The sequence below is a fragment of the Harpia harpyja genome, chromosome 3 (assembly GCF_026419915.1).
Source record: "Harpia harpyja isolate bHarHar1 chromosome 3, bHarHar1 primary haplotype, whole genome shotgun sequence".
Lineage (NCBI taxonomy): Eukaryota > Metazoa > Chordata > Aves > Accipitriformes > Accipitridae > Harpia > Harpia harpyja.
In genome coordinates this window covers 70,759,135-70,786,410 of record NC_068942.1, presented here as the reverse complement: position 1 = coordinate 70,786,410, position 27,276 = coordinate 70,759,135, and the positions used below count along the sequence as shown (strand labels likewise).

The 27,276-nt window shown below is 35.8% G+C and overlaps 2 protein-coding genes across 14 annotated transcripts in view; one reads left to right on the top strand and one right to left on the bottom strand.

The window, feature by feature from the left end:
* The window catches only part of MOK (MOK protein kinase), a 45,632-nt gene that overhangs the window by 10,340 nt on the left and 8,016 nt on the right, over positions 1-27,276 (top strand). For 3 of the 4 annotated variants that reach the window (XM_052783215.1, XM_052783216.1, XM_052783213.1), the window contains 8 exons: positions 1,077-1,147; positions 4,847-4,925; positions 5,417-5,465; positions 6,370-6,548; positions 8,927-9,028; positions 9,456-9,629; positions 9,870-9,981; positions 11,243-12,773. In XM_052783215.1, the coding sequence (XP_052639175.1) occupies positions 1,077-1,147; positions 4,847-4,925; positions 5,417-5,465; positions 6,370-6,548; positions 8,927-9,028; positions 9,456-9,629; positions 9,870-9,981; positions 11,243-11,323 (847 nt within the window). In that variant the 3' untranslated portion in view covers positions 11,324-12,773. Of the gene's footprint in view, positions 1-1,076; positions 1,148-4,846; positions 4,926-5,416; positions 5,466-6,369; positions 6,549-8,926; positions 9,029-9,455; positions 9,630-9,869; positions 9,982-11,242; positions 12,774-27,276 lie in introns of those variants that run through there. The other variant, XM_052783214.1, reaches the window with a different exon arrangement.
* Positions 16,627-27,276, bottom strand: part of WDR20 (WD repeat domain 20) — a 49,328-nt gene continuing 38,678 nt past the window's right edge. For 2 of the 10 annotated variants that reach the window (XM_052783211.1, XM_052783205.1), the window contains one exon: positions 16,627-17,611. In XM_052783211.1, the coding sequence (XP_052639171.1) occupies positions 17,558-17,611 (54 nt within the window). In that variant the 3' untranslated portion in view covers positions 16,627-17,557. Of the gene's footprint in view, positions 27,134-27,276 lie in introns of all 10 variants that reach the window. The other 8 variants (XR_008234575.1, XR_008234576.1, XM_052783203.1 and 5 more) reach the window with 8 other exon arrangements.

Genomic DNA, 27,276 nt, shown 5'->3' with positions numbered 1-27,276 from the left:
AGAATTTTAAACCTCTGAATTAGGCAGCAGCTGAGCTATGAATTTGGAAAGAGATCAATCAGTGATGAAGTTGGGTTCCTTAGCCTCATTAGGCACCTAAGTGTCTTCTGGGCACATGTTCTGTCTCACAAAGAGATCAGGTTTTACGACAGCATTTACTCCATTACTGTGCATTACACTTCCTCACTATGTAACAGCAGACATATAATTCATTATTCAAATACTTGACACAAAACTTGTTGACTGCTCTAAAATAATTTTTTCTTGCTCTTCAGGCTGTCTTACTCTTCTGCTCAAGGCTCTGGTACTATACTGTTATTGACAGGCCTGTTTTCTACAAATATATGGAAAGCTGGTAATTGTGTCAGCAGCTTAGCTTTCTGGAATTCTCAGCTTCAGCTGCCGTGTTGTTAACGAAGTGTAATCCAGATGGCCAGCCAGCTCGCCTAGCTCTTTCACAGTCTGTCTGCAAACTGAATTGCAGATTGTACCCTCAACCTTTTGCTATCTGGGTTAATGGAACATTGCAGAGGGGATGTACTTTAATGCAATTATCTTACAAGAAAAACTGAAGACCTGAAGACATCTGCCTCTGCAGGGCAGTGAAATGGGAAATAAAGTGCCAGATGTATTATCATATCATGATAATACTTAAAACTGCTGTGGTCAGTAAAACACAGATTCCAGTCAGATACCAGTTTCCATGCAGTAGAACCTTACTGGGGACCTAACTAGAAAGTATTTTCATATATGGCGTAATGGCTTTCCTATCTTTTATTGTAAGATTGTATCAGTTAATTTACTGGAAATTTCTTGATACTGAACAGTGTCATATGCCCAGAAAACATGCCTTCAAATGACTTCATGGGGTAAATCACTTAACTTTTGTAACGGACACTTTGGATAGTATAAACTAAAGCTATGATATCTCAGACCCTAAGTTGAAATATTTCTATGAGAAAGTATCAATTAAAAATGAAAATGTCCATTTTAATACTGGTTAAACTGAATACTTTATTCTACGCTGTGTACAGATCAACATTTCTAGCTTAAAGTCTCCTTACTTGTTTCTTCAGTGATAAAAAAGCTGGGTCCCTTTCACTGATATGTGAACTTATGGACATGACTATTTATGAGCTGATAAAAGGTATGTAGCATGTGCTTAAGAAACACACAAACCCTTCTTGTATAGATCACAAAGTGGAATTAATTATTTTTCACTTGGTTGTTCACTGTTACATATTAAATAATTCATAGGGAAATTTTGTGCTGTATTAAGTTACTCTTTATTTCTTTCCAGTGCAATACACCCGCTTGTTAAAGGCATGGATGCATGCAGAAGGTTTCTAATGAGTCGGGTCAATGGCCATCTATTTCTACAGTCAGACTTGACATGAAAACAGGGAAACAACCTTGACTGCAAAACACAAAATAATTGCTTTATGTAACAAAAAGTGCAACTTAAATAGGTTCTTTGTTAGGTCAGGACTGTAGTGATGTAAGAAGAAAATTATTCCCATGAAAACTACTGAATCAATGAATAATGATTTTCAGTTTTTATATCTAGTAAAAATGCCTTTTACCAAGTTTTTTCTATAAAATAACATTGTTCCCTGAAACCTCCTATATTTAAAAATCCTGGAGCTGTTTGTTGAAGCAGATGGGAGACTGTAAAGCTTAAGGAAGAGTTCCTACAAAAAAGTTTAAAACAAGAGCTGATTTAAAACCAGATCTCATATAGACACCAAAGGAGTTGGATAGAGGAAATGAAGGGGCACGCACTTACAATTCAATATTAAAAGAGGATTTTTTTCTGACTAATTAAAAATTTGTAATGTCTTAACAGTTGGGAGATTCATTTAACTGCTCAATAACTGAGCATGCAACTGTCATTCAGTGTAATAGAAGAGATAAAAGACTTGCTCCAAAACATCACGTTAGTGACACTGAGTATTCAGATTTCTAACAAAAGAAGTAACCCTGTTCCTGACCTAGATACGAATTTGAGGTTAAAATACAGTTGTTTGCTGATCACTGAAGCAGATGTGAATATTTGCTGGTTTAAATAAGACATTTCATTTTTCCAGGATAAATTTGTGAAGTTGTAAATTTAGAGTAATAGCATATAGGAAGGAGTCCTCATTGGATAATAAGTTAATCCAGTGCATTAAAAACAATCCTGTATCTTCTCCTTCCAGGAAAGATACAGTACTTCAGTTACGAAAAATCGGAATGTTTAGGCATGTTCTTTAACTGCCTTTTTTTTTACCTCAGAGTATTTGCTTTCATTTGGTTACATTTCTCAGTGTTTCTCTCATTCTTTTTGTGTGAAAAAGCCTGCTATATTAAGCATTATATACAGGTGGAAATTAGTCTAATAGTTTCAGTATGTTCTGCTATGGTGTTTTTTTATTTATTTATTTTAAAATACAGTTTTTAGCAAATCCAAGTTTTCCATAAGAAGATTGTTTTCCTGCCACTTAGTTTTAAAAGCCTCCTTTTTTATGGCATGGTGAATCAGTTCAAAATGATATCTGTGTTCAATTGTAATCTGAAATGCTGCAGTTAGGGGTTATCTAAACATTAATCTGGGTCTACCTGAACTTCTATAAATTGCTGGTTCTTCTTTATGGTCTGGATTTTGTGTCTGGACTGTGTTTCCCATGATACAATGTCTTTTTTTCACCTTGTACAGGGTGGTGGTACATGGGGTGGAGCTTGTCAAATCATAGAATAAAATGGGAACATGAACAACAGATTCCTATGGAGATTATAATAAATTAAAAAAAAGTATTTTGATATTTTGAAGTATTAAAGTATTTCATTTGGGTCAAGTGCTTTGCATTCTTCAGAAATTAATTTTGGAGTTTCAAAGTAGACGTGTCAACACCACAATTTCCTATTGGCTTATTGCAAAGTCAAGAAATGTAACGTGGCAGTCATTTCAAACAATAAATATAGCAAAAATTCCAAGTACGTAGTTAAACTGGAAAATTAATCTTAGTTCTGAGCCAGAACACTTATTGACTGAGGATATCTAGATAACAATGGCACGTAGAAGGAGCTCCTTTTGAATTTCAGTGCTGTGATTTGAAGGAGTGCGTTACTAATTTGTAGAACAATTAAATTGTGTTCATTAGCAATACTCTGTCACAAAACAGTTTTCAGAGTGTACAAAAGTAGTTACATTTCAGATGATTTGTAGTCTTTTGTAAATTTCTGCAGCATATAGTAATGCAAATGCTTGTCATTTTCTGACTATGAGTCTTGCAAAATTAAGATTAATACAGGTGCAGAACAACTTTAAAAAGCTTTAAGTTAGAAAAATTTAGAGGCGAGCATGGGTTGTACGAAATTTTGTAATGAAGAAAAACTTGAAGCAGGGATTGACTGAAAATGAATTTCTAATTTAACAAGGTGTATGGAAACACTTCTGTAATTAGAACAGTTCACTGTAATGCTACTAATGTGGAAAGTTGATCCTTTTGGTTTTTTCCTTAAACTGACAGATTTGTGTCAAGACAAGGCTATTTGTCTTTACACAAAGTCATAATACTTTTGCTATTAATTTATAGTGGTATCACAAGTCATTTAATAACTGAAAAACAGTCTTGCCTTTTGTTTAATCAAGAACAGTTTGGTCATTAAGTGATGAAAAAAATATGGCTCCGAGAGAGGTGGGAAGATGCCTCAAGCAAAAACAATTATAGCCTCAAGTGCCACCACCTTACAATTCGCTTCATCATTACTTCCAAGTAAGGTTTCTCTAATGATAAATCTGGAAGTAGCAGAGCATCTGCTCCAGATTTTACTAGTGACCTGTAATGAAAAAACAATTGAGCAGGACTTTTTTTTGTGAAGGCCTGATTTTTTAAATACTAATAATAATGTGAGTTGGTTTGAATAGCCGCATTTTTATAAAATCTTTTCCACTGTAAATGTCAAAAATCTTGATGTTGAAAACACCATTTATCTCTACTGGGGTAATAATACTACAATTCCTGATGTAAATGGTACTCTGTTTCAAGTCCTTTGTTATCTAATCCTGCTCAGTGGATTATGTGGCTGACTGGAGGAGTGCTGTAATCAGTTAGGAACACAAGTCCTGCTGGCTGCTAGGACTTGCAGCCTCAATGAGTTAGTGTCCTGATAATCTCCCTCCTCCTCCCCAGCCAATTACTCATACTACTGTCATCAGGCAGATCAGTACCTGCTTTGTTTTTCAAAAATGTGATCATTTCTGCCTCCGTTGATGACATTGCAGCGTTACATAAAGGCATTACAGCAAGATAAAAAGACCTTTGGAGCCTATAAAAGAAAAAAGCTGAGTAGTTACTTGAGTGGCTCTGAAAAACAGATAAATTTTATAACTGTCATTATTGTGCAACAGCAATAGCAAGCTAAACTACGTAGGCTAACCTTTAATTGGCAAGTCAAATGTGAATCACGGTCATTTAAGTATTGCAGTAATTGGAGGTGATTGATATGAATCTTGAACCTTAAGGACAGTTACTTTGTTTAGAGAGGAAATTAGATGTCTAGTGAAATATTGCAGTTCTGTTAGAACTAAGGGAAACAAATACTGCAAGAAAAACGTGCAGTAAAAGCTAAGGCAGATTACAGACTGTTAAATTGACAGTTGTTAGCTGAGCTATTCTGGTGCATACTGAAATCTAAATTATGTCTGAAATTGAGTGGAAAATGTATTACAAAGCTAGCTATAAATGACAAGAATTGTATAATTGAAAAAGGTAATATCAATGCACTATTGGAAGCTGAAGAGTAATTTTTTTTGTATTCTGTGGTTTGCTAAAAAGGACTTGTACAACTTGAAATTTAATTCTAGGAAGGAGAAAGCCATTACCTGAAAAAAAAATTAAGAACTACATGTACCAGTTATGCAAATCTCTTGATTACATACATAGGTAAGAGTCCTGGTTCAGCAACAGCTTTACAGAAAATGTGTCATACATTTATTTCAGGGTCATCTCTAAGCAGAGACATACAATTGTCTGGGGCAGCAGGCTGCTGCAGGGGGGAAAAAGGTGCATCTTTGCCTATAGCAGAGCCCTGGAAGGCAGCAAGCAGGCAGCCCAGGCTGCTGCCAGCACCCCGAAGGAGCTGTAGTACCTGCTGCAGGGAGCCCTCCTGGGAGGGGTTGGCCCTTGCAATCCTGTGGTAACCCTGGTGAGAGCAAAAGCAGAAAGTCTGGCCTCCCCTTCCTGGACTTGCCATTTCCCCATTCCCATACCTATAGCTGTTGTCTCAACATGGTGGCAAAATTCAGGTTTTTTACTATGCTGTTGATAAGTTTGAAGAAAGTGTTAGTTTAAGTATTTTTCTACAAATAACTGGAAGCACTGATAATGTTTATCTTTTTACTGAACTCTTCTCTCTGGTGTTTATATTGGTACAGAAATGGGATATTTCACAGAGATGTGAAACCAGAAAACATATTAATAAAGGTAATTAATTTTATGTGAGACTATTTAACTGAAAGTGAAGTGTACCAGTATTTTTCTCTTTACTCTGAGAAGGTAATGTTTCTTCATGAATAAAACTACAGTTTTTAAAAAATATATAGACAGTTACCTCTAATACCATATTCCTGATGAACAAGAAAGTTTGTTATTGGCTAAAATGTGAACTTAATCAGATGCATTACAGCCTGCATGTGTTCAATCTAAAAACCTGTTCTTTATCCTCTATTATATATTTTCCTTTCTGTGTTAACCTAGAAACAAGCGATAGGGTTCCGTTCTGCAGCTCACACTTGCTACATTCAATTCCTACGTTTAGTGGAAGTTATCCATACAAGAGAGAGCAGAAGGTATTAGCTTTCAGAAGATTTATTCACTGAAATCTGTTCTCCTGACAGTTTCAGAATGTTACTTTGCTAATGTCTGAAAAGCAAGGATTTTAAAATTCAGTTTATAAAATTTTATTTTCTGAAGATAAATTTTTCTTTTAAATCTTAGAAGTGTACAGGAGAAGCTCTTACAAAGAGAAGCCAAAGCCACCTATTACATCAATGCTAAACACAAGAACTCTAAGAAAATAACTTAATCCAGATGTCCTATTTCGCAGTCTTCCCTTCAGTAAAAGTCCATATGCTTTTCAGTTAACTCTTAGGTCTTTCTTTTAATGATGTACAGAACGGTATTTGAACATATTAAGGGACACAGATATCTTCAAGCCTGGACCTACTTGCTATTTAAATGCAGTTTTACTGTTATAATACAACCCCTGGGATTTCTGGAAGTTTATTCTTAAGTGATTTCTTTATGATGACTACTTCACACATTTAAGGAAAATCTTTGCTTGAATATGTCAGCATTTCTAATTTGTCAAAATACTTTATTTTTGCAGCAGAATACCCTGAAGTTAGGAGATTTTGGATCTTGTAGGAGTATCTATTCTAAGCAGCCACATACGGAATATATCTCCACACGCTGGTATCGAGCACCTGAATGCTTACTTACAAATGGCTACTATAGTTACAAAATTGATATATGGAGTGCTGGCTGTGTTTTCTATGAAATCACAAGGTACAGTGGATTTTGGTTATTAGTAATAAAGAAAATCAAAGGTAAATAACTCAAATAAGGAGCACGTGGTATGGGTAATATGATCTTTGTTTCCATGGTTTTGTGGAAGCTTCTTCTGTGATGAGTCTGCAGGGTTCATGAGGCAGTAATCCTGTTTTGTCTGGCACTGTCTTCACCCTATGGCAGGTTAGTAATAAAGCAGTGGGATGTTCAAGAGAACATAGTACCAACAAAAAATGATTTACAAGGAAAATAACATTTTTGAACAGTTGGTTGTTTTGTTGTTTGGTTGGGGTTTTTTCCCCCATTGGCTTCATATTTGATTTTGGTAAAAACGTATTTTTTCTGCTTTATCTCTGAATAGAGTATGGCTCATTTCCTCTCATAAGCATCACTAATTATCCTCAATCTTGTTAATGCACCTGATGGTAAAATTTTTCCCTCTTTTTTAACTTATTATTCTGCAAAACCAGAGGAGATTAGAGAAGACACTCCCTCTGATTTACTACTTTGATTTATAATATAGTGTGTTTAAGACCCTTGTGCCGGGACCTTATGTCCTGGAATATTTTGGATTCTGATGAAGGAAGAGTTCAGGAAAACCTGGATTAAAGTCCTTTAAGCTTTTCAATGACACTGAAACTATAACTAAAAAAAATTGTCACTGGTCTTCAAGAAAAAAGGAAAAATAACCATGAGTATATCTCCAGTATCTCTGTGCCCTAGCAACAGCAGCAGTTCTTCTTTATTCTCCTCCCACACTGCTGTCTCTGATATGCAACCAGGAGTGATAACATTTTCTTTGCTACTTTCCTCCTCCTCCACATGGCAAGTACAGCTGCTGCCATCACCATCACATTAAATGACAACCCTTATGCTTTGCCTGCTAACTTGCAAAAACAGTTCTACTTCGGTCAGAAAACTGTTAACAGAAAAATCCCAAATGTGGCAGTTCTCTTGCAAAGTAATTTGGACCAAAAGCTTTAAAAATGCTGTGGTTTTCCATTTCAATTTGAATCAGGTGGGCTTTGAAGTTTGGCAAGAAAATTACATGCTGCAAACTTAAGTTTTCTTAAGGCAAAAAACCTTAAAGATATTTCCTCGTAATTTTAGCTTAATGTAACGAATTTCATTCTTTGCAACCACTGCACATTTTCAGAGACCTGATAGATGTGTTCAGAGAGAAATGAGGGATGTTTATTGGAAATTACAGAATTAAAAAAAGATACAGGCTTGCCAAGCTAAAGGAAGTTATGGACAGGGTTTTTTTCTTTTTAAGTGCATCTTGCAGGTTTTGCTGTTGAGCGTTTGCGTAAGCCTTTATGCTTACATCACACTGTCTAAGAATTTTTAGTCTTTTACTCAGCCATGCTTACCTTTCAAATCTTGGTCTCCCTCCTTCTGTTCCTTATAAGCATGGTTCCTGGATTACATTTTTTTGTGGATTGCACAGTTGTTCTTCACTATGTTACAGTTTTACGTTTAGAGGCAGCACAGTTTTGTAGTTCACACAAAAGCTACTCCCAACTGCTTGTCTTGATGAAGCTGCACAACATGAATCAGATCTCTTTTCTTTCCTTCCTCGACTCAAAGCTTTATGAAGACGTTCAGAGAAGTGTGCAGCCAGCTGTTTGATTGAATCTGCAAACAGTTAAGTTTCCCCCATCAACAAAGAGGGCTGAGTATTTTGCTTTCAAGAATCATGTGGTGCTACTGAAGTGTTTCTTAAATTATAAGCCCAAGGAAATGTTCTGCTAATACGGAAAAAAGCAACATGTGCAAGAAACAAATGTTAGTGGACCTAACTTGTTAAGTCAGATTGCTCTATTGTAATAACGTTTTCAAGGACTCTATTCTTACATTAACTGAGGATCAAGCTCAGGAACACAGTTCAAATTACCATCTTTCCAGTATTGCTGCTTGCAAAGAACCTGTGTGTTAGGAATGGAATGTTTCTTATATATTTTTATGTGCATACACAGCAAGAGGAACTGCTTGACTCTGCTGTCTTAAAATGAGGAAAACACATTGTCTTCTGGGATCTGCCACTTTACTAGAAGAAAACACAATCCCATATCCATTGCCTTTCACCAGGAGGGATGGTGTCTTTATATATTTTACCCCAAACCTGTGAGGAGAGGGCAACTACAGGTTTCTTTTTAATAACCCAAACTACCCTTTCCATCCAAACATGCAATTGTATTGGTCTGCTGCTCACATGCTATCCTTCAGTTGTTGGTTCGTATTAAACTGTCCACAAACGAATAATTCTAAAATGTATCTTCCTTGTAAATGAAAATTTTTCAAGTGGCAGCTATGCCACTTAAACTAGTTTAATTGTGTCTTCTCTAGTGCTAATACCATCTCTTACCTTGCAGTTTTCAGCCTCTCTTCCCTGGATCTAATGAGCTGGACCAAATTTCAAAAATCCATGACATTATAGGCACTCCTGCTAACAAAACTCTCAAGAAGTTCAAGCAGTAAGTATGCACTCCCATAGTCATTAATCTCACTGTTTAAATATCCACAATGTAACTGTAAAACCATGTGCAATTTCTGCTTAGGGAACCACCACAAAAATCTAATTCTGTTGCGATGGCTGCTGACCAAAGAGCAGTGTCTTCTATCCCTACCCAGAGATAGAAAGTCACACATTCGTGATCCTTGTAGGCAGAGCAGAGGAAATCTGAGCCTGTGTCAATATTATTTGGCCTTTTATTTCCACAGTATCTTTAAGGCCAATGACATAACTCGTTAGGAAAGAAAACTTTCTTTTTTTCCCAAGTATTACTTACTTGTCCCTAAAAAATTATTACCTAAATCAGATAAGAATAATTTTTTTCAGTAAATGGTAATTCTCTCTTAATATGCATGGATAACTGTTTGTTCTCAACTTGCTTAACACAGGTCAAGAATTGCAACTTTTGATTTCCCTTTTAAAAGAGGAAAAGGAATACCTCCTTTTGTGCACAATTTGTCTCCCAAAGGCTTCTCTCTCCTGTATGCAATGATAAAATATGATCCTGATGAGAGAATTGCTGCCCATCAAACATTACAGCACCCTTATTTTCAAGAACTCTGGCAAGTGACTTCAAATCACTTCAATCTTGAAGACTAAAATTAAAAAGTGGGGGGAGCGCTGTGTGCTTAATATTTAAAGTGGACTGAAATGAAGTTTGCTTACAGTGCTAGTACTTAGCTTGCAATATAATGAACATAATTCAGTCAACATAATTCTTTGCATTGAGTCCAAACTTCACCTAAAGCACAATTGATGTTTTTATCTTTTTTTTTTTTTTCTTTTTTCCCCAAACTTTTTAGGGCAGCTGATACACAAGCTTTGGCCATGCACAAAAAATTAAGATTACTAGGAAATACATCAGGGCAAGTACCTCTGCATTTGTGGCAAATTTCAAAGGAAGGTCAAAGACAGGTAATGTTTAAGTGGAAGAATTGTCAGCCCATTTAGAGAAAGTAATTTGTGGCACTGAGCTTGTTAGCTAGAAACAAATGTTTTACTTAAGCTGATTACTTGGTTTTATTCAGTCTGCCTAAACACTGATCTTTATTTGGTCTGATGCAGTCTCCCCTTCCCCCCAAAGCCCTGAAACACATGACTTAGAGTTTAGAAGCTGTGATACGACATAATCCCTTCAGTAGACTGTTGTCATAGTTGCTATTACTTAATAGGCCAGTTCCACTTTTTTTTTTTAAATATCATCATCCTCTTTTTGCTGTCTGCCTTTGAGTTAAAGACTTTTACAGATGAAGTTGTAGCAGACAGAAAGTGTGCTTTTGCCTTTTCAGGCCATCAGTCTACATTTTGAGCAAATATTTTTTTTAAATTTAATTATCCTGTATTTAGATGATATCTGGGAAAATCCTAAACTTGTATTTGACACTGGAAGTCAAAAAATTAAAATCTGATTAAAAATCCTGGCAAAATAAAACTTTGTTTATAGTCAAGCTATGTGAAAAATACTCAACGTATTCACTCTTAAGGGTTTGCTAGATCTGCAAGGTGAGATAGAAGTTAGTACTACATGAAAAACTCTCAAATACAGGTTTTTCTCAAAAAACCAAATTACACTAGCAAAAAAAAATTATAAATTATTTTCTGCTGTGCATTTAACCTTAAAAGTATGAACTCCCCTTCCATATGAGCAGCCACTTCTTCCACCAGTTTAGTTCTGGGGTTCATCAATGTAGGCTTTGTCCAAAGTTCCTTCAGGAAAAATTGCAAGAAACATCAAGCGAGGCAATAATTTTTGAAAAAGAATTAGCTGAAGTAGTGTATAATGTATGGCTGAGGTTTTTTTCTGATTATTTGGATTTTCTCTTTTAATATTATTCCTTAAGATGTTCTGAGAAAGAAATTGAATCTTGTTTAGTTATTTTAAAAGCATTCTCTTAGGAAAGTCCAGAAAAAAACAAAACGGCAACATGGACCTCCTCGTGGAGAATTACCAAAAATAAATCTTTCTGGAGTAGCCAGAAAGTCAATTACTTCTTGTCCTACTCCTGCATTGCATTCAGTTTTCCAGGCACCTAAGGAAAGTGGTGAAACCCCTATGATACTGTCTGTTAGATTTATTGGATCAAATATTGAGGTATAGACTCTAACTTGCTCATTAAAGTGTAATAGCAAAATGTATTTTACAGAGCGTATTTCAAACTTGTTGTTTCCTCAACAGTCTGAGAAACAGAAGGCACTTAAGTCTTCCCCGAAACATTTCCACTTACCTGCTATAGAACGAAGAGGAGGAGGTTACTGACCGCCTTGTAAAGTATTTGGAGTGTGAGGAAAAGCACAACTATGCAGTGAGAGAGACCCAATCATGCTTCCGTTGCTAGAGATCTAACAAGAGCAGCAGTGCCTTATTTTGTGTTTCTCTGACAATTTGTAGGAAAACCCCACAAGGTTATGAGGGCTGCTTACCTACCATTTTGGTATTCTGTTCCTGAAGGGTATCAATATTTAATTAAAGCATTGATCTGGCAGAGCTTAGAGAACACTCTGTATTGAACTTTCTAAGTATTTTTTCCTTTTAGAACCTGATGGAGGAGGAGGTTGGTTAAAAATAACATGAAAGGGTTCTTTGAGCTTCAGTATTAAGACTGGAATGTTATCTACAAAATATGAGTTTTCATATTATATTATAAATGAAGCTAATTTTTGTATATTTTTTAGATGTAAAAGATTTTTATTTTTCAGTCAACTCTGGAAAGTATTCACCTCCTGTATTCAATAACTTCAACCTCAAGTTTTATTGAGAATGTGCAGATTATGCAATCATATGAGATACCTGATTTTGATGCAGTTTCTGTAACTGCTGAGTATTTTTATATAACTATAATCTAAAGCAACTTTTTATCTGATTCAAAGCAAATAAAATTTAGTCATAGTTTTCTTCAAGTCAAGGTTGATCTTAATCAAAAGTTTTAACACTGACTGATATTGCAGCTACTTGCTTAAAAGAGCAGTAAAGGCATGTATCTTATCATGTTTCAGAAATTTTGGGCACAGATCATCAGTAACTATTTAATATAATGTTACTGTTTCCTAGTGCTATAAAAGGTAAGTTAAGAGGCAGCATTTTTATCTTACTTGGAAAGAGTAGTTATTGCAATTTGATACCACTGATTTTAAAATTCCCGAGATCTCCTAAAAATTTGCAATAATAATTTGCAATACTTAAATTTGGTGATGTGTTACAAAACGGTTTTGCTATTTAAAAAACAAGTTAGTTTGTGCAAGTCATACTTAGCTGGGGGTTTAAAAATCTTCTGTGTACCAAGTATGCATGCAAGACAGGTTTTGCAAATAACTTGTCTTTTTAATAGTTCTGAAAGTTACTCTGCTCATAATTGGGAAGTGATCAGCTTTTTTTCCAGTAACCAAATACCTCTGGGACTGCTGCTGCTGTTCAAAAGTTTCTGTGCATCAAAAAAGTAAAAATGAAGCAACGAGAAGGCAGGCAAGGGCCATGTTGTATTAGAGGTCGCTGCTGCCCATGAGGCATTATAAAAAAACGCACTGGGTAGCAGACCACGTTAAAGTTACTAAGCCAACAATTAAGCATCAATTTGAGATTGATGCTCTAAATCCAGACAAACTATTTATTCTAATCAGTTAAGATGCAGCTCAAACAAGGCAGTAAAATACACATGAAAATTTTATAAAAATACTACTCATCTAGAATAAAAGCTGTGTCCATTATGCTCTCAGGTCTCCATCTGAGTTTTTATTAGGCTGTGCATTTGTGAAAATAACAATTGTTCTCACTCAGTTAAGAGGTTTTCCAGTAGGTGGCTGCTTTGTTGTGGGGTTTTTTGATTGGTTGGTGGTTTTTTTAAGAATTGGCATCTCAACACTTTTAGGATTCTGTTGTGCGTGCATTAGATCCTATTCCTTGTTCTGCCATTCAGCTTCTGGGTAACTTTGAGCATGCCCAAATTCCATGTTGTAGCTTTTCAATGTGGGGAAGCTCATGAGACTCAAGTTCTTTATGAATCCTTTTGAGATCTACTGCTTAAAAGCACCTGTCTAGCTTATATTTATCTTTACGTTTTGAAGAAGGTATTATTTTCACATACTGTACTGAGGATCAACATGACATTCACTAGCAAGTGAATTTTAAAATGCAAAAATAGCAGGCTAAATGTTTGCGGTGCATACTGTGGGAGTAATTTTTTTATATTGATACAAATGCGACTGTCCAAGTTGTCCTGTCTTCTGCCTGCATCATACAGCCCTACAGTACCTTTGTGCGTTTTATTCCATTTCTTTGTAGCAAACTTTCAGAATCTCAATAGTGAGAATGGAGAAACATCCCAGCCCTGGCAACAATTCTTGTAAAATAAGGCTATAGCCCATGAGCAAGGCTCTGCAGGGAAACCTGTATTGCTGCTGCTCATCCTAGGTATGCCAGAGGAATAGCAGATTTCTCTTACTAGGATTGAACAAATACATAAGCAGAGTTTTAGTGGAGGAAGTATTCTACACCAGTAGAGTGAGAACATCATAATAAAGGGAGAATTAAACAGCAGAACATAATGGTATAGCTAACTGCTTTTTCTCATTTTATTGAAACTCATACAGGATGGATGCTGTCTTTCCTCCAGTCCTAAGCAGAAAATATGCTCCTGACCATGGTATCTCAAAGTGCAGTGGGGGCTACATAAAGACATAGTGACTGGCTGAGTTTTACTGCTCTGTTACAGTTATTCATCTCCTCTCTTCATCATGCTTTTATGTTAGCAGCTCATACCGATAGAACAGATAGAGAACTTCAACAATAAGGCAATCCAGTATTTGTATGAATACCTAGCATAGGTGTACGTATATATAAATATATATAAAATAAATTTATATAAACCTAGCATAGAACCTAGCATAAACCACACAAAGAAAGGTGTGATGCTAAGCTTAGGAAATGGAATTAAGGACTGCCGCTCTACAGGCAACACAGTGTAACAGTAACCTCTGACTTCTTGCCTTTGGAACTCCAAGCAAAAGGTACTGTGAGTTATCCAGTGTTTTTTCCAGAGAGGAAGATGGTGAATTGCTTGGTGCCAATATATTTGGAGTTGAGCATAGTGTCCAGCAGTAAAAATGATGGTCTAAAAATAGGTAACTTTTATTGTATATGAGGGATATTGCTCTCCACAGTTATTGTCTTACAAGATTTAAAAAAAAAAAAAAAAAGGGATAAATTCTACTACCCGTATTTGACTGATCATTCATACTCAGAGCTCTCCTACCTAGCATTCTACAGTAGACCAAGGCTCATATTATCAAGAGAATGTTCCTGATGGAGATAACGTTAATTGTATTGGTAGCTTCCCATAATCTTTTTCTGGAAACCTCAAAACACAGATGCTGAAGTTTAAGTATTTCAACATTTCAACTAACAAAAAAAAAAAAATCCCTCAGATCATGTATGCGCAAGATACTGTCCTATTTTCAAAAGTGTTATTGCAAAATTGTTTGCTTCTGTAATTAATATACCAGGTAGGTAATTATTCATACACCAGGAAAGTGGTTGGGGTTTTTTTGAAAAAGGTGAAGTCAGAATTTTTGGTAAGTTTTAACTTGGAGAGAAAAGGCTATCAGAGTAATATCTTGTATGCTACCAGCAATTCTCTCACGTACTCTGTATCTGGGGCTGTCACAGGCTGTTATAATGAAAAAGGCAATTTCACATTCAGCAGATTGTTTTTGCTATGAAAATTTGAAGTGAAGGACTACATTGGAATGTTTTCTTCATCTATTTTACGCTTTCAGGTGGATCTTACACAGTTTGGCACATACAGTGCTTCACGGGTATTTATTTCATAACAAGTTCTTTGCCATTATACCTCTGAGATAACTTACACTTCTCTGGCTGTTGGATTAGTAGGCACACTTGAGTTTTCCCACCTGCTTTATAGTTAAAATACGCTCAACTTTAAACTACAAACTGGCAAGTATTGTTTCTGCCCTCATTCTTCCAGCTAAAATTCCATATTGAGATCATCTGTGTTCCACTCACTTTTAAATTTTTTTTTAACACAGTAGGAGAAAGTTATTTATTAAGAGCTGTATCTATAGTAGAACTCAAGTTCCTTCCAGGTAAGTAATTAGTATCCCTTTTCTTCCTAAAATAATTTTTTCCCATATGGAATGAAGGGTGGGATGGGCAGTTCAAACTTTTAGATGATTGCCTAATAGTAAAGAAGAGGCTGAAAAAAGAAAAAGCACATACATTCTTTGTATGCTGTTGAAGTATGATTTGCAGCAGGGCCGTACTCTGCAAATGTATATGCAAGTAGCTGCTATTATTACCCTGATGTTGTATACTACAGTCCTTTCCATACTGGTTTTGTATTTTTCCAGCTGAAGGAAAAAAGTCTTTTAAAGTTATTACATATTTTCTCAACTGTTTGATTTTGACTCAGACCATATGAAGTGCTTATATAAAAGAAGTCTACAGTCAGATAACTACACTAATTTTTAGTGACGAGGTTTATCTGTATTTTAACAGTTAAACCCACTATGTTAATAAAACAAAACTTCTGAACAATAATCCTGCTGTTTCAGTATTTTCCCCATTCCTTATATTTTAGAAGAACATAAGTAGAGAAGAATTGTAAAGTACAGCTCCATCTTTACTAAAGTAGACAATCTAATTGCCAGCTTATAAATGAATGTGGCAGTTTTCTACATGCTAGCTGCATTACAAGAATAAGACTTAGTTACAAGTAGCTACTGCAGTTGTTTATCCCCAAATTTTCATTCATTTCCTGAAAAAAATTAACTTCCCATGCCAGAAAATGGCTAAAGTTTACTTGCAATTTAAAAAATTCTACCCAGCTTTATTGTTGGGAGAGCAGGAAGGGCACTAATGTGTGACCTCAGATCCAGCATGTGCATACCTGGCCAAGTTCCACATTCCCAGGCTAGCAGCCTCCATTCTGCTCTGCCTGTCTGATGTCCAGCTGCAAGATTCAGCAAAAGCCTATTTGCAAATATTGCTACATAGGATAAAGGGAAAGATATGGCAGATACTTCTGTCATTCTGGGGCTTGGCACAGAGCAACATCTCTTGGGGGGTTTTTTAATCTTTGCAAGAACTACTGAAAACAAGTGTTCTGTTGCTGACTGATTAAAAAGAACATGTTCAGACAAGCAGTATTAAACTATACAAATACATGGATATGTCTATCTCCGTAACACTTATCAGTTTAAGAGCGTTGAATTATAAATGAGGTGCCGGATGTAAGACAAACAAGTTGTCTCAGAAACGCATCTACTCCAGTACGTTGACCTAATTTTAGATTGCCTAGTCAGGAAGTGTGTATATCTACTACTGCTGGATCTTTCACTTCAACTCCCAAGACAAATATAGAGGACTATATGATTACAAAATCCTTATCCCACAAAGTTTGTCTGTCTGCAAGATTTCCACTGTATGATGTATTTAGAGATAAACCATTAATGAGAACAGAACAATGTTATTTTACTCTCCTAATTGTAATTCAACTATATTAAATATGAAGCAATGTTCGAGGTTAAAAAGGAATTTGTTCTACAAAGTTTAGATGGTATTTCTGTACCAAACGTTTAATTCAACAAAGGATTGATTACATCAAAAGTGATCGAATTTGAACAGAAAGTAAACAAAAATGCATATTCAAGATAGTTTAATATGTATTTTCTGAATTAGAAATATCACTTTCTTAAATGAATGAGAATTTCTAGTGTTACTCCGTTACTCCCCTCCCCCATCACTGAATTACAGTATTTATACATATAATACAGAGCTGATTGCAGTTGGAAACAACAATATTAAAATAAATGTTTAATAGATACAAAGGATCTTTTCTCCACAACATAGTTTTTCTGGTGTCTGGACACCAATTTTAAAGTAATTCTCTATTAGCATTAAACTATTTAAGTGCAAAACAATTTTGTTTTAAAAATCTATGATTGCAGCATCCATCTTCCTGAATAACATTTTGAAGCCAGAAAGTAATGACTTTCATTTTCCATGAGTGCATTCCAGGCTGTCTTCTAGCCATCTCTGGTTAAAAAAATCAGTGCAAAATAAACAATGGTGAAGTACTAGTTTTAACCATTGAACTTAGTTGAATTTAAGAAACATATTTTATTTTACACTATATATATATATCTTTTATTTATATATTTATATAGAGAGATTAAATTACACTGGACTTGAAAAGTATAAAGAAAACCAAAAATGTTACTATTTTTTCTTGCAGCACCAAAGGAAGCTTTTTTTTTTTTAAATGAAAACCCTTCCTTGGGTGAGCAGCCTAGCAGTATTAGCTGTAATAAGAACTCATTACATTACTCCTTTGCAAAGTACTATGTGATTCACATAATTCCATGTTTACACTCTGCCACATTATAATTTGTGATGCTCTTTGCCTGAAGAACAGCTCCTGGTTCCACTGTCATTACTTCTTGTCCTGCGTTCAGAGATTTGCTAGCAGTAGTGTGATGGCTATACTACAGTTCCACTTGGAGAATTGGCCTGGTTTTGGGATGACAATAAACCCTGCAAACAAAGCAGTTTACATTAATCCAGCAAGAGAACCTGACATTATTCTTATAAAGTTCTTAGCCTGAAGCTAAAATGAGTACAACTTATTTTTACCACCACTTGCTTACTTTAGACATCAGCACCTTCCTTCCCACAATAGAATCTAAGCCACTGTTGTGTCAGTCAAGCAGCACACAAAAGAGCTTTCAGCCAGTAAGGAAGTGTGTGCGTTTATGACATGAATCTGATCCCAGCATTTGATTTAATCTACCTTGCGTTTTGAGTCATTGTGAACTGTGAAACTTTAAAAATCATACACCAAAAAAGCGATCAGCGTTTTATTAGGGTAGCAACAAACCTATTCCAATATCAACAAGTTTGACACCTAACCTGATACAGGGAAATGCTCAATCTCTTAGATGCTACAGAATATTACAAGCTTTGAATAGAAAAATAGATTATCTAACCAAATATTTATTTTGGTAATTTTAAAAGAGAATGAAACACTGAGCAAGAGTTCAGTAAAGATTTCCCATTACAATTTAAGCTTGCATTTGGGAAAACTTTTTACCAGCTCTTTTAACTACATCACCATTCAAATAAAATGAGACTTACTTCATTTCAGACATAATCCCGCAACTGTGCGGCACCCCTTGCTAGACAGGGGCTACTGTTCCAGATTAAGGCAACTATACCTTATGGGTTGATAGCAACAGACAGATTCCATTTCAGATTTATGTACAGTAGCCCCTTCTTAGTCATTCACATAAAAGTAACTGTATGTCAGACTTATTTAGGAAAAATTTAATATCAAAATACAATTTAGTCTTCTTGCAAGGTCATTATTTAGTTACAACAAGTGCCAGCAGGCTGAGAAGCACAATGGCAGCTAAGCTGGAAGCACACCAATGAGTATCCCTGTGCAACTCCTTACTACGTAGGCATGATAAATGCACTTTTAGCAATTCCTCTAAACAGCTACCAGCTTAGGTTCTTACCTCAAAATTAAGATCCTGTGACTCAGATCCATCAAACTAGACAAGCTCAGGCAGCAATTAGCACACAATGTAGAATTAGGTCACATCTTCAGAATCTACAGGAGCTCTTTCTTGCTTGGATCCAAGAACTGAAAAGTCACAACTGATGGAAGAAAACCCTGACCATAGACAGAAGAGGTGGAAGGAGGGCTTCAGGGTGGATTCAAGTCATCAAGTTTCTACTAAAACCATAGCCCATCCTTTTAAAAAACATCTAATCTACCAGTTCAGGCACATTATGACTCTGGATACATTTGTAGGACTTACAGCAGACTCTGTGTGTGCGCATGCACGTGTGTGTATATACACATGCACACATTTTAGATCACATTTATATATAATGAAGTATGTGGCGCTTGATTTGGTGCCCTCTATAGATCACACCTGCAGGAACGAGAACACTTTTTAAATTTTTACTCATTTATATAGTGGATATCTGATTCAAACACTGTTGACGTAGACTGAAGTGGGTTGGTCTTTAAACTTGCTTGACATTCAGGATGTGCAAAGATACTGTGTATTTCACAAGAAGAGAACAAAAAGTTTCTTAGTTATTAGTTAAGGAACAGATGGTGAAAAAAGACAGAATTTTAGAGCCAACATGCTACTGAAGCACTTCTGAAAATTTTTACCAAGAAAGTTTTGTTCAAAAGTGATGAAGATGAATCAGAACTCTATAGTTCATTACCAAAGCATTCTTTAAAAGTCTATTAAGTGCAGCAGCAACTGGAAGGTCTTTCTTGCCAGAAGATTACATCCACTAAGCAACTTTCAAGTACCCTGGAAAAAGACATCCAAAGGTATTATTTTCAGTCTTTAATAAATCGGTGGTCCAAACTGTTCATATGCAAATATGCGCTTTATAAGCACACAGGAAGTACTAGGGATGACATAATGTGAAGTCTTTTTCAACAGGCTTGTAACCATGCTATACAGATGAAGAGAAATAAGCACTGTTCTAATATCAGATTTACACTGTAATGCAACCAATTTTTGGAAAACAAAAGGAAGAGTCATTCATTTTCCTACAACTCCTCTAGAAACAGGCAGCACATACTGAAATTCACTGTGGTGCCTTGTTCCTCGTGAACTACCAGACACTCTGGAATTCAAGTTCCAAGACTAGGAACAAGGAGTCACTCAGTCCTGGTTTCATCTCCCAGGCTGTGAATGCTCCCTGCTTTAAAGAGCAGAAGTGCAGTGCAGGTGGCTCTGAGTAAGTGAATACCAGGAACTCCTTATATTTCAATCCTCACTCTGAATTAATTCTGCAACTCTGAGCAGGCAAGCCAGAGGAACACCAAAGTGGAAAGAATCTCAAGATCAATATCCTTGTGCTACTGCAGACAGACATTTCAAAAACTTTGCAAGTACTGCCTTAAAACTTCCAGAACTTCACTTCTGTGGGAGAGATGAGAAATGCTGAGTTCTTCCAAGTACTTAATTTCAGAAGACATCTTAGACCTTAGATGTTCAAACAAGAAAAGCAAGAGTAGGAGTTTTTTAGGCATAGAAGTTTTACCGAAGTGGCAAGCGTTCTCGGTGGTCCCAAGTAACAAAAAAGATTCTGTAGAATTTTGCTGTTATATCAGAACCTTTCAAGCAAGGCCATTTAAGAAGTTACGTTAGGTGTAACATAGGAAACTTCAGAAAGCCACATTAGAAAAACAAGTGAGGGCTCAAAAAAAAAGTTACAGTTTTGATACAAAAGTTACCCTGTAAGAGTCTGATCTGTAATACAAAGGGTGTGGGACTAGAATATTTGTAATTGCATTCTCTGGTAATAATACGATGGATAAGGTTATAGAAAAAATATAGAAAGCTCTTGCCTGTAAAGAAAGAATAACAAATTAGACTGCAGTGCCTTCTGTGATGAAACCACCCAGTCTACTCAATGAGATGGAAAAAGATGGAACAAAAGCTGCAGCAACTTATTAGCGCAACAGCAAGGCCACAAAGTTTAATAGCCGTGACGGAAAACAAAAGAATTGAGATGCGACAACTGCCGTGCAGTATAGGGCATCAGCTTAAAGTTTAAGAACAAACAGATCATACTGAGCAAGCAGCAGAAACAAATTAAGAGACTGTTCAAAGAAAGTTTTGAAAAATATATGTAGCCTTTTTTTAGTAGCACTGTCAGCATGCGGGTCTAGCAGGGGGTGGGAAATGGAACAGTTACGAGACCTAAGTCAGGAATTTGATACAACAATCTTCATCACAACCTCCGGGAGGGTCCTCCAAGTAGGTGCTGCACCATCTGCCATCTTAATGGAACAGTCTATGGCTGAAATGTGCTTCTTTCACAGAGGACAGTGTCGCTTTTCTTGTATCAATTAGCAGTGTGAGAGTACTGAACACAGACTATTTCAGCACTAGTTGCTAGGGCTGTTCCACGTTTATCTATGTATTCTCTGACTTTCCAAAACACACAGGGCTTTGCATATTCGGTAAAAATAGGCTTGCATGGTAGGAATGAAAAGCCATAACAAATGCGATCAGTAAGGTTCATTTCTACCCAAGGTTCATGGCACTCACAGGTGTGGTCTGTTCAGAAAGACCTGCAGCAGTGTTAAGACTAACACTCTTCATAATTCATGAGATTGCAGGGGGGGGGTATTTTTCTTCCAAAGATATGAAACACAAGGCTTCACAACAGAAACTAATTCTATGAAAGATCAGCACGTAATTGCTGTATTTAAAAAAAAAAAAAAAAATCAGGAAGGTACTACTAAGTAGAAAAAAAGCCATCAATAACTACTGAGTTAATATTTTCTTCATGTAAATTAGAACGGGATTAATTGGAGCCAAAGATGCAATTGTATGTAGTTTCACTAATCTAGATAAACTGCAAGTTTGGACACATGAACAGGATATGGGCAGTTCATGTCTATGTGCTACTTCACAATGCTCCTGGCACACACTCAGCCTTCACCCCGAGAAGAGTGCGCTCCTTCTGTAAAACAGCTCAGCTGACTCTCAGTAACTGGCTGGATGTCTGAACTCCGCACGTCTTTCCTACTTTCTGTTTTGAAATTGAAAGGTAGAAAAAACAAAGCAAAGGGTCCAATGTAACAACGAACATAAAAAAAGTCTCAGTACACTTCACTAATGCAATTAAACCAATTAAAAAAAAAGGTTGAATTAACTAATGCCCATACAAAAATGGTACTCATTTGGTTAAACCATTTCTGCTATTGCCAGTATATGAAATAACAGGAATTTATTATTTGAAGAATATTCCATGGGTAGTTTATTCTTGTCCAGAACAGTGATATTCCTGGAGTAATTTGAAAAAGTAATCTAGATGAGACCTTTGCTTGACAAAAAAGCCCACAGTCCAATCCAGTATCTGAGCAATAATATGCCAAAACAGAATGAGATTTTTCACATTTGTTTAAAATTGTGCAGTCAAATCAGCTGAATTGGTTTTAAGATTTGCATGAACAAAATCTCCAACAGTTTCTTATCCAAATGATTCAGCATTTATTAGCATAAGTCTCTGAACTGCATATACTCACTAAATCAGATATTAATCCTAATGGAGTAAAAATTAACTGAGAATGTTCAAGGAAGAACATGCTGAACATTCACATAACATACTACAGAGAAGTATTTTGTATGGGATTTAAGGGGATACAGCAAAGCTAACACCTATCTTTACACAGTCTATGTGTTCACTAAATGGAGTTTTAAATGTATTATTTGTCTTTCGTTTGCTGCTTTTTTTTTTCCTTTGTTCTAGTAGTGTTACACAAAAGTATAAATGCTTAAACCATTTGACACCAGATCTTGTAAAAGCATGTAGTAGCATCAAGGAGGTTTCACTTGCAACTTCTCTTCTGTGTACATAAAGGAGTTTTTCTCCTACTAGAGGTGTATCACCATTTTACTCATTGTCAACAAAAAGAAAAGTCAAGAAAAACTGCTGCTAGAAAACCAGCAGACTAACTAAAAATCTGTCTAGTGGTATTAGGCAAGATTACTTCAAGACTAGTATATGGTTGGCAAATGGAAGATACGCATGTTCAAGACAAAAAAAAAAAAGTTTAAGATGCAACTACTTGTGTGCTGGGAAAAGCAAAAAAGGCTTTTGCCAGCAAAAACCTGATCTGGCTCGAGCAATAGGACCTTAGGTTTCATTTAGGTAGTAAGGGCTCACATGCTTAGGAACGGTTTCTGGTTTCTCTACCTTCCTCAAACTACAAAAGTCAGTAAGGCTTAAAATTTTCAGATTAGAAAATAATGAATTTGAGATAAACCAGGGAAAACCTCAGGGAAAAGCATATGACTCAAGGCAACCCCATTTGTGTTAGCTGCAAAATAAGTGTGGTCTTAGCAGGAGAAGAAATGAGCCAAGTGAATTTGATGAGGTTGGTCAGCACCTACCCAAAATTCAACTTCAAAAAACAGAAAATAATGTGATCATACAAGTTATTTCCTTAAGAAGTTTGTGCAACATTATTAAATAAAGACAAACAAGACACTTTCATGTTGTGAGACATCTTTTGCCAAAGTGTCTTCTATGACCACAGAACTTGTGGAAGTTAGTTTTGTTTCATGCTCACACTGACTGTTGAGAATCTGGTTTGGCCAACCAGTTCTTCCATCATTTGATGTAACTGGATGTTCCCAGAAGCTTTCAGGACCGATTTAATTTTGTTGCTCCACTGGCACCTGTTCTTAAATATATGTATGTATATAGACCATCATAGGGGTCAATCAATACCTTCTAAAGTACCAGAAAGTTCTCAAGTTCACATAAGAAAGATGATTTCCTCAGCTTTAGTCTACAGAGTATTTTTGCCTAAGAGACAGAGTCCTACCTCAGACTGGGCCCAAAGTAACTATCTTTGTCACTGAAATTTCCCTTTGAAAGACTTTGGTAAATATCATTTGTTTGGCTCCATCGGTTAACACAGAACCGCTGCTCCAAGGGTGGCACAATTCCTTGTCCACTCAGACGGAAGGGCAACGTCTTAACTCTTCACCTAAACTGGTTCCAAGAAATATTGCAGCCAAAAATTTTAGAGTAGTTTAGGTTTAGTTCAGATGAGTTTAGTTCTAGACTAGCCACAGTTTTTCTAGACACAAGATGCTTGAATCATCAGAGTGAGCCATATCCTCAGGGCTGTAAATTCAGTATTCATTAGGTAAATGTCAAGATCTGAAGCTGGAATAAAGAACATACCCTGCACCAGAGTCCATAGAGGAAAGAGCTCCTGTAGAGTCCTAGAAGGAATGACAATGCTCTGCCCCAGCTCCTATTTGACAGGTAGGCAGAGAGAATCTGGATACATCCATGTCCATGTTTTACTGAATCTGAGTTTAAACAAGTTTGGTAAGTATTCTATTTCATATTACTCTAGTCCTAAAAAAAAATAAATATCATGAGACATGACCTTATCAGCAAGATTTAAACATCAAAATGTATGCATTGTCTTGAGATGAAGTGAAACATTTACTCAGAGCAGGTTACAGGATGCAATCAACTTCTTACTTTAAAATATGGCAAGTTAACAGCTTTCATTGTGGCCATTTGTTCAGCACAGTATGATAGCATAAGACCACCTAAGGACTGCAAGATAAATTAAAACTCAAATGTGGAAAGGACTATTGAAAGTTATCTACATTTACAGTTCAATCACACATTTTTATTTAACATCAGTATACAGAGGACAACCCCAGCAAGTTATTTTGTAATGTCAAGTATTTAGTAAAGTTCTTCAGCTGTAACAGTGACAATAGAACAGCTAAAAATAAGCAGTATGAAACAAACATGATCTTCTTAAAATTATAAATATACCAACAATACTTCTTAAAGCTTAATTATTGCAACAGTTAAATTAACAATAGTTCATGTTAGAAAGGCTCTATGAAATTTATTCAAGTTGTCAAGAAATTAGATGGAAGTGTAAAAAGGAAATACATATGAATTTTACTTTTGATTTTCACTAAAGTCAATACAATTTTGTACAGTATCACCTAACATGTCAATCTTTAACAAACTCCAGTATACAGAACTCATAAAATGCAGAAAAAATATTGTTTAATCTTTACATGTAAATTGACAGTAAATTAACTGACACAAATTTTATTATTGTAACATAAGCAGGCCAGCATTTTAAATATTAATTTAGTAGCTTTATGTTGTTAAAGGGGCAGACATATACAGTCATTCCAAGTACATAATCAAATTTTAAGAGGTGATAATTCGGAACATGGGTTTTCTAAAAAGTGTTTAGTAAAAGTCATGTTATTTCCTAATCCAGACATCCTCATCATAAAGCCTTTACAGGGTTATGATCTCTCCTGGCTTTACTGGAGCCACTAGTCACACCTCCTCACACACGCACACGCGCAAACACACATACCTTGCTATAAATATCACACCAGTGTACTAGGTTTAAATTCACCCTGATAATGCGGGTATGCTATGTGCAACTTTGCTATTATGCACATTACAGAAAGCTTCAAATTTTAGCATGGTAACCTGAAGTCATATAGCTGTGTTTCAGTTTTACTATAATCATCCCTGAAGTTTATACAGATACCGTATCACGTTGAAAGAAATCTATTTGATAGTACTTAAATACCAGCAATTGAACTTCAATTGTAATGATGAAATGCTCCTTTCCATTGAGGAAGAATTAGTATGTATAGCTGCTCATCTCACTCAAATATAGTACATGAATGTTTAAGTACTTTCACTAAAACAGAAGTCATACTAAAACATGATACTGTACTACAATTGTAGTTAACTAGAAAATTCAAGGATGTTATAATTTAAGTCTAAGTTTTCCTGTACAATAAGTCAAATAAATAAATTCCATGTGCACTTGTTTTACAAAATGGTAGCATGTTTATCTTGCTAGGTTATACACTGCCATTTCACCTGTTCATACTCCTCGCAAATCTTACCTTGAGCTTTCTTACAAAGGAAACAACTAATCAGCAACTTTCACTTAGATAAAATGGAGTCACTGTACAAGATGGTGAATTCAGAATTAACTTCTGAAGTCAAACACAGAAATCACATAGATAGTTCCTCTGACCACAAAGTTCAGAGAAAACTTGTTTTGCATATCCAGATACCACTTTGGTTTTTCGGGGGTTTTGTGGGTTGGTTTTGTTTTTATTTTTAATTGCTTCTGCAGGTCCTGTAATTCAGTTTGAAGTAGCTATAAAGATAGCATACGAAGTTTACCTTGGCTCCTTTAAAATTATTTTTCTATGTTTTCAGATTAATACAACAGCTCTATAATCCCATTTAGGTTTCCCATCAGGGCCTGGGAAAGACAGGGGGGAGAAGCGACAGCTAATTGTCACCATGTTGAGAAGAAAGTTCATACTCTTGTTAAGGCAACCTATTTTGCTCACCACCCTGAAGGTTCTTCTGCAAAAACAGGCTAACAAAAAATGACAGTAAAGAAATTGAAATTAATGAACCCTGAGCCTCATTCAATTTGTTTCTAATTGAATTTTGCCATTTACTTCACCTCACTCTGACTGAGAGTTAGTACAACAGTTCTGGAAGTGCAATGCAAGAATGGTATATCCAGTGAGGAAGCTCAAGGTATGATAATGTATACACTGAAGTAGTAATTTGGAAAGTTTATAAACAGTCAGGATACTCTGTAAGTACTGTGCAGCCTATCAACTATCATAAGGATCATGGCTGAAGAGACATTTCTGAATTTTTTTTCCACTAAGGGCAGCACCAGCCCAACCAGAAAAATGAAGAGAACTTGTCATACACTGTCCAATTATCCAGCACGTTCTTTCAATGGCTATTAAAAATGAGAGGGAAAGGTAGCACTGGCGCAACAGAAATTACATTAGACACTGCAAGCCTGCTTCAGTTTTCCATCCAATTCTTTCTTTAGGCTGGCAGTGGCATGAATTTAATGAAGGCCTTTTGAGGCAATGATGGAAGAAGCAGCAAGATTCAGAGGCTCTCACTCTAGAGTTGGCAGACAAAAAAGTGGCGGAGTTTTAAGATCACTTGGGGACCCATATTTCAAAAGGAAGACTAGAAATAGCAGCTTTAAATCCCAAAGTAATGGGATAGCCTAGGATAAAACAGCTGGCGAAACAGAAATGAATGGTATATAACCCAGTAAGAAAGACATTACCATGAGTGTTTTATACTTTGACAATTTTCATTAAATAAAATTATTAAGTGCTTTCCTATAAACAAAAAGGATGGTCATAATGTCCTTCTGGCACAAATATTTTCCTATCAAAGCCCTGTAAACATGCCACCAAAATTTAGTTTTTACCAGCAGAGTGAGCTCACTAGAAATGCAAGTAAAATCAGAAAAACAAATTAATTTGAAAAATTTTAAGTAAATACTTCCTAAACAATATGGCATTTACATCACTGTGCAATATATTAATTTTGAAAGTGATAACTTCAGCATGAAAATTACTTACCTGTACTTAAAGTTTTCCATATTGGCCAATACATAAATCCTGATTTTTGGTACTGCATACTTTATCTCTGAAATATTTGAAATGTCATATTCCAAATCAAAGTCAATACACAAAAATATTTAAGTTATACCCAGTCTAACAAAACCCACCTCAGCCACTGAAAATAAATTTAACAGTGTAGTGTTTAGTAGTACACAAAGGAGTTTTAGA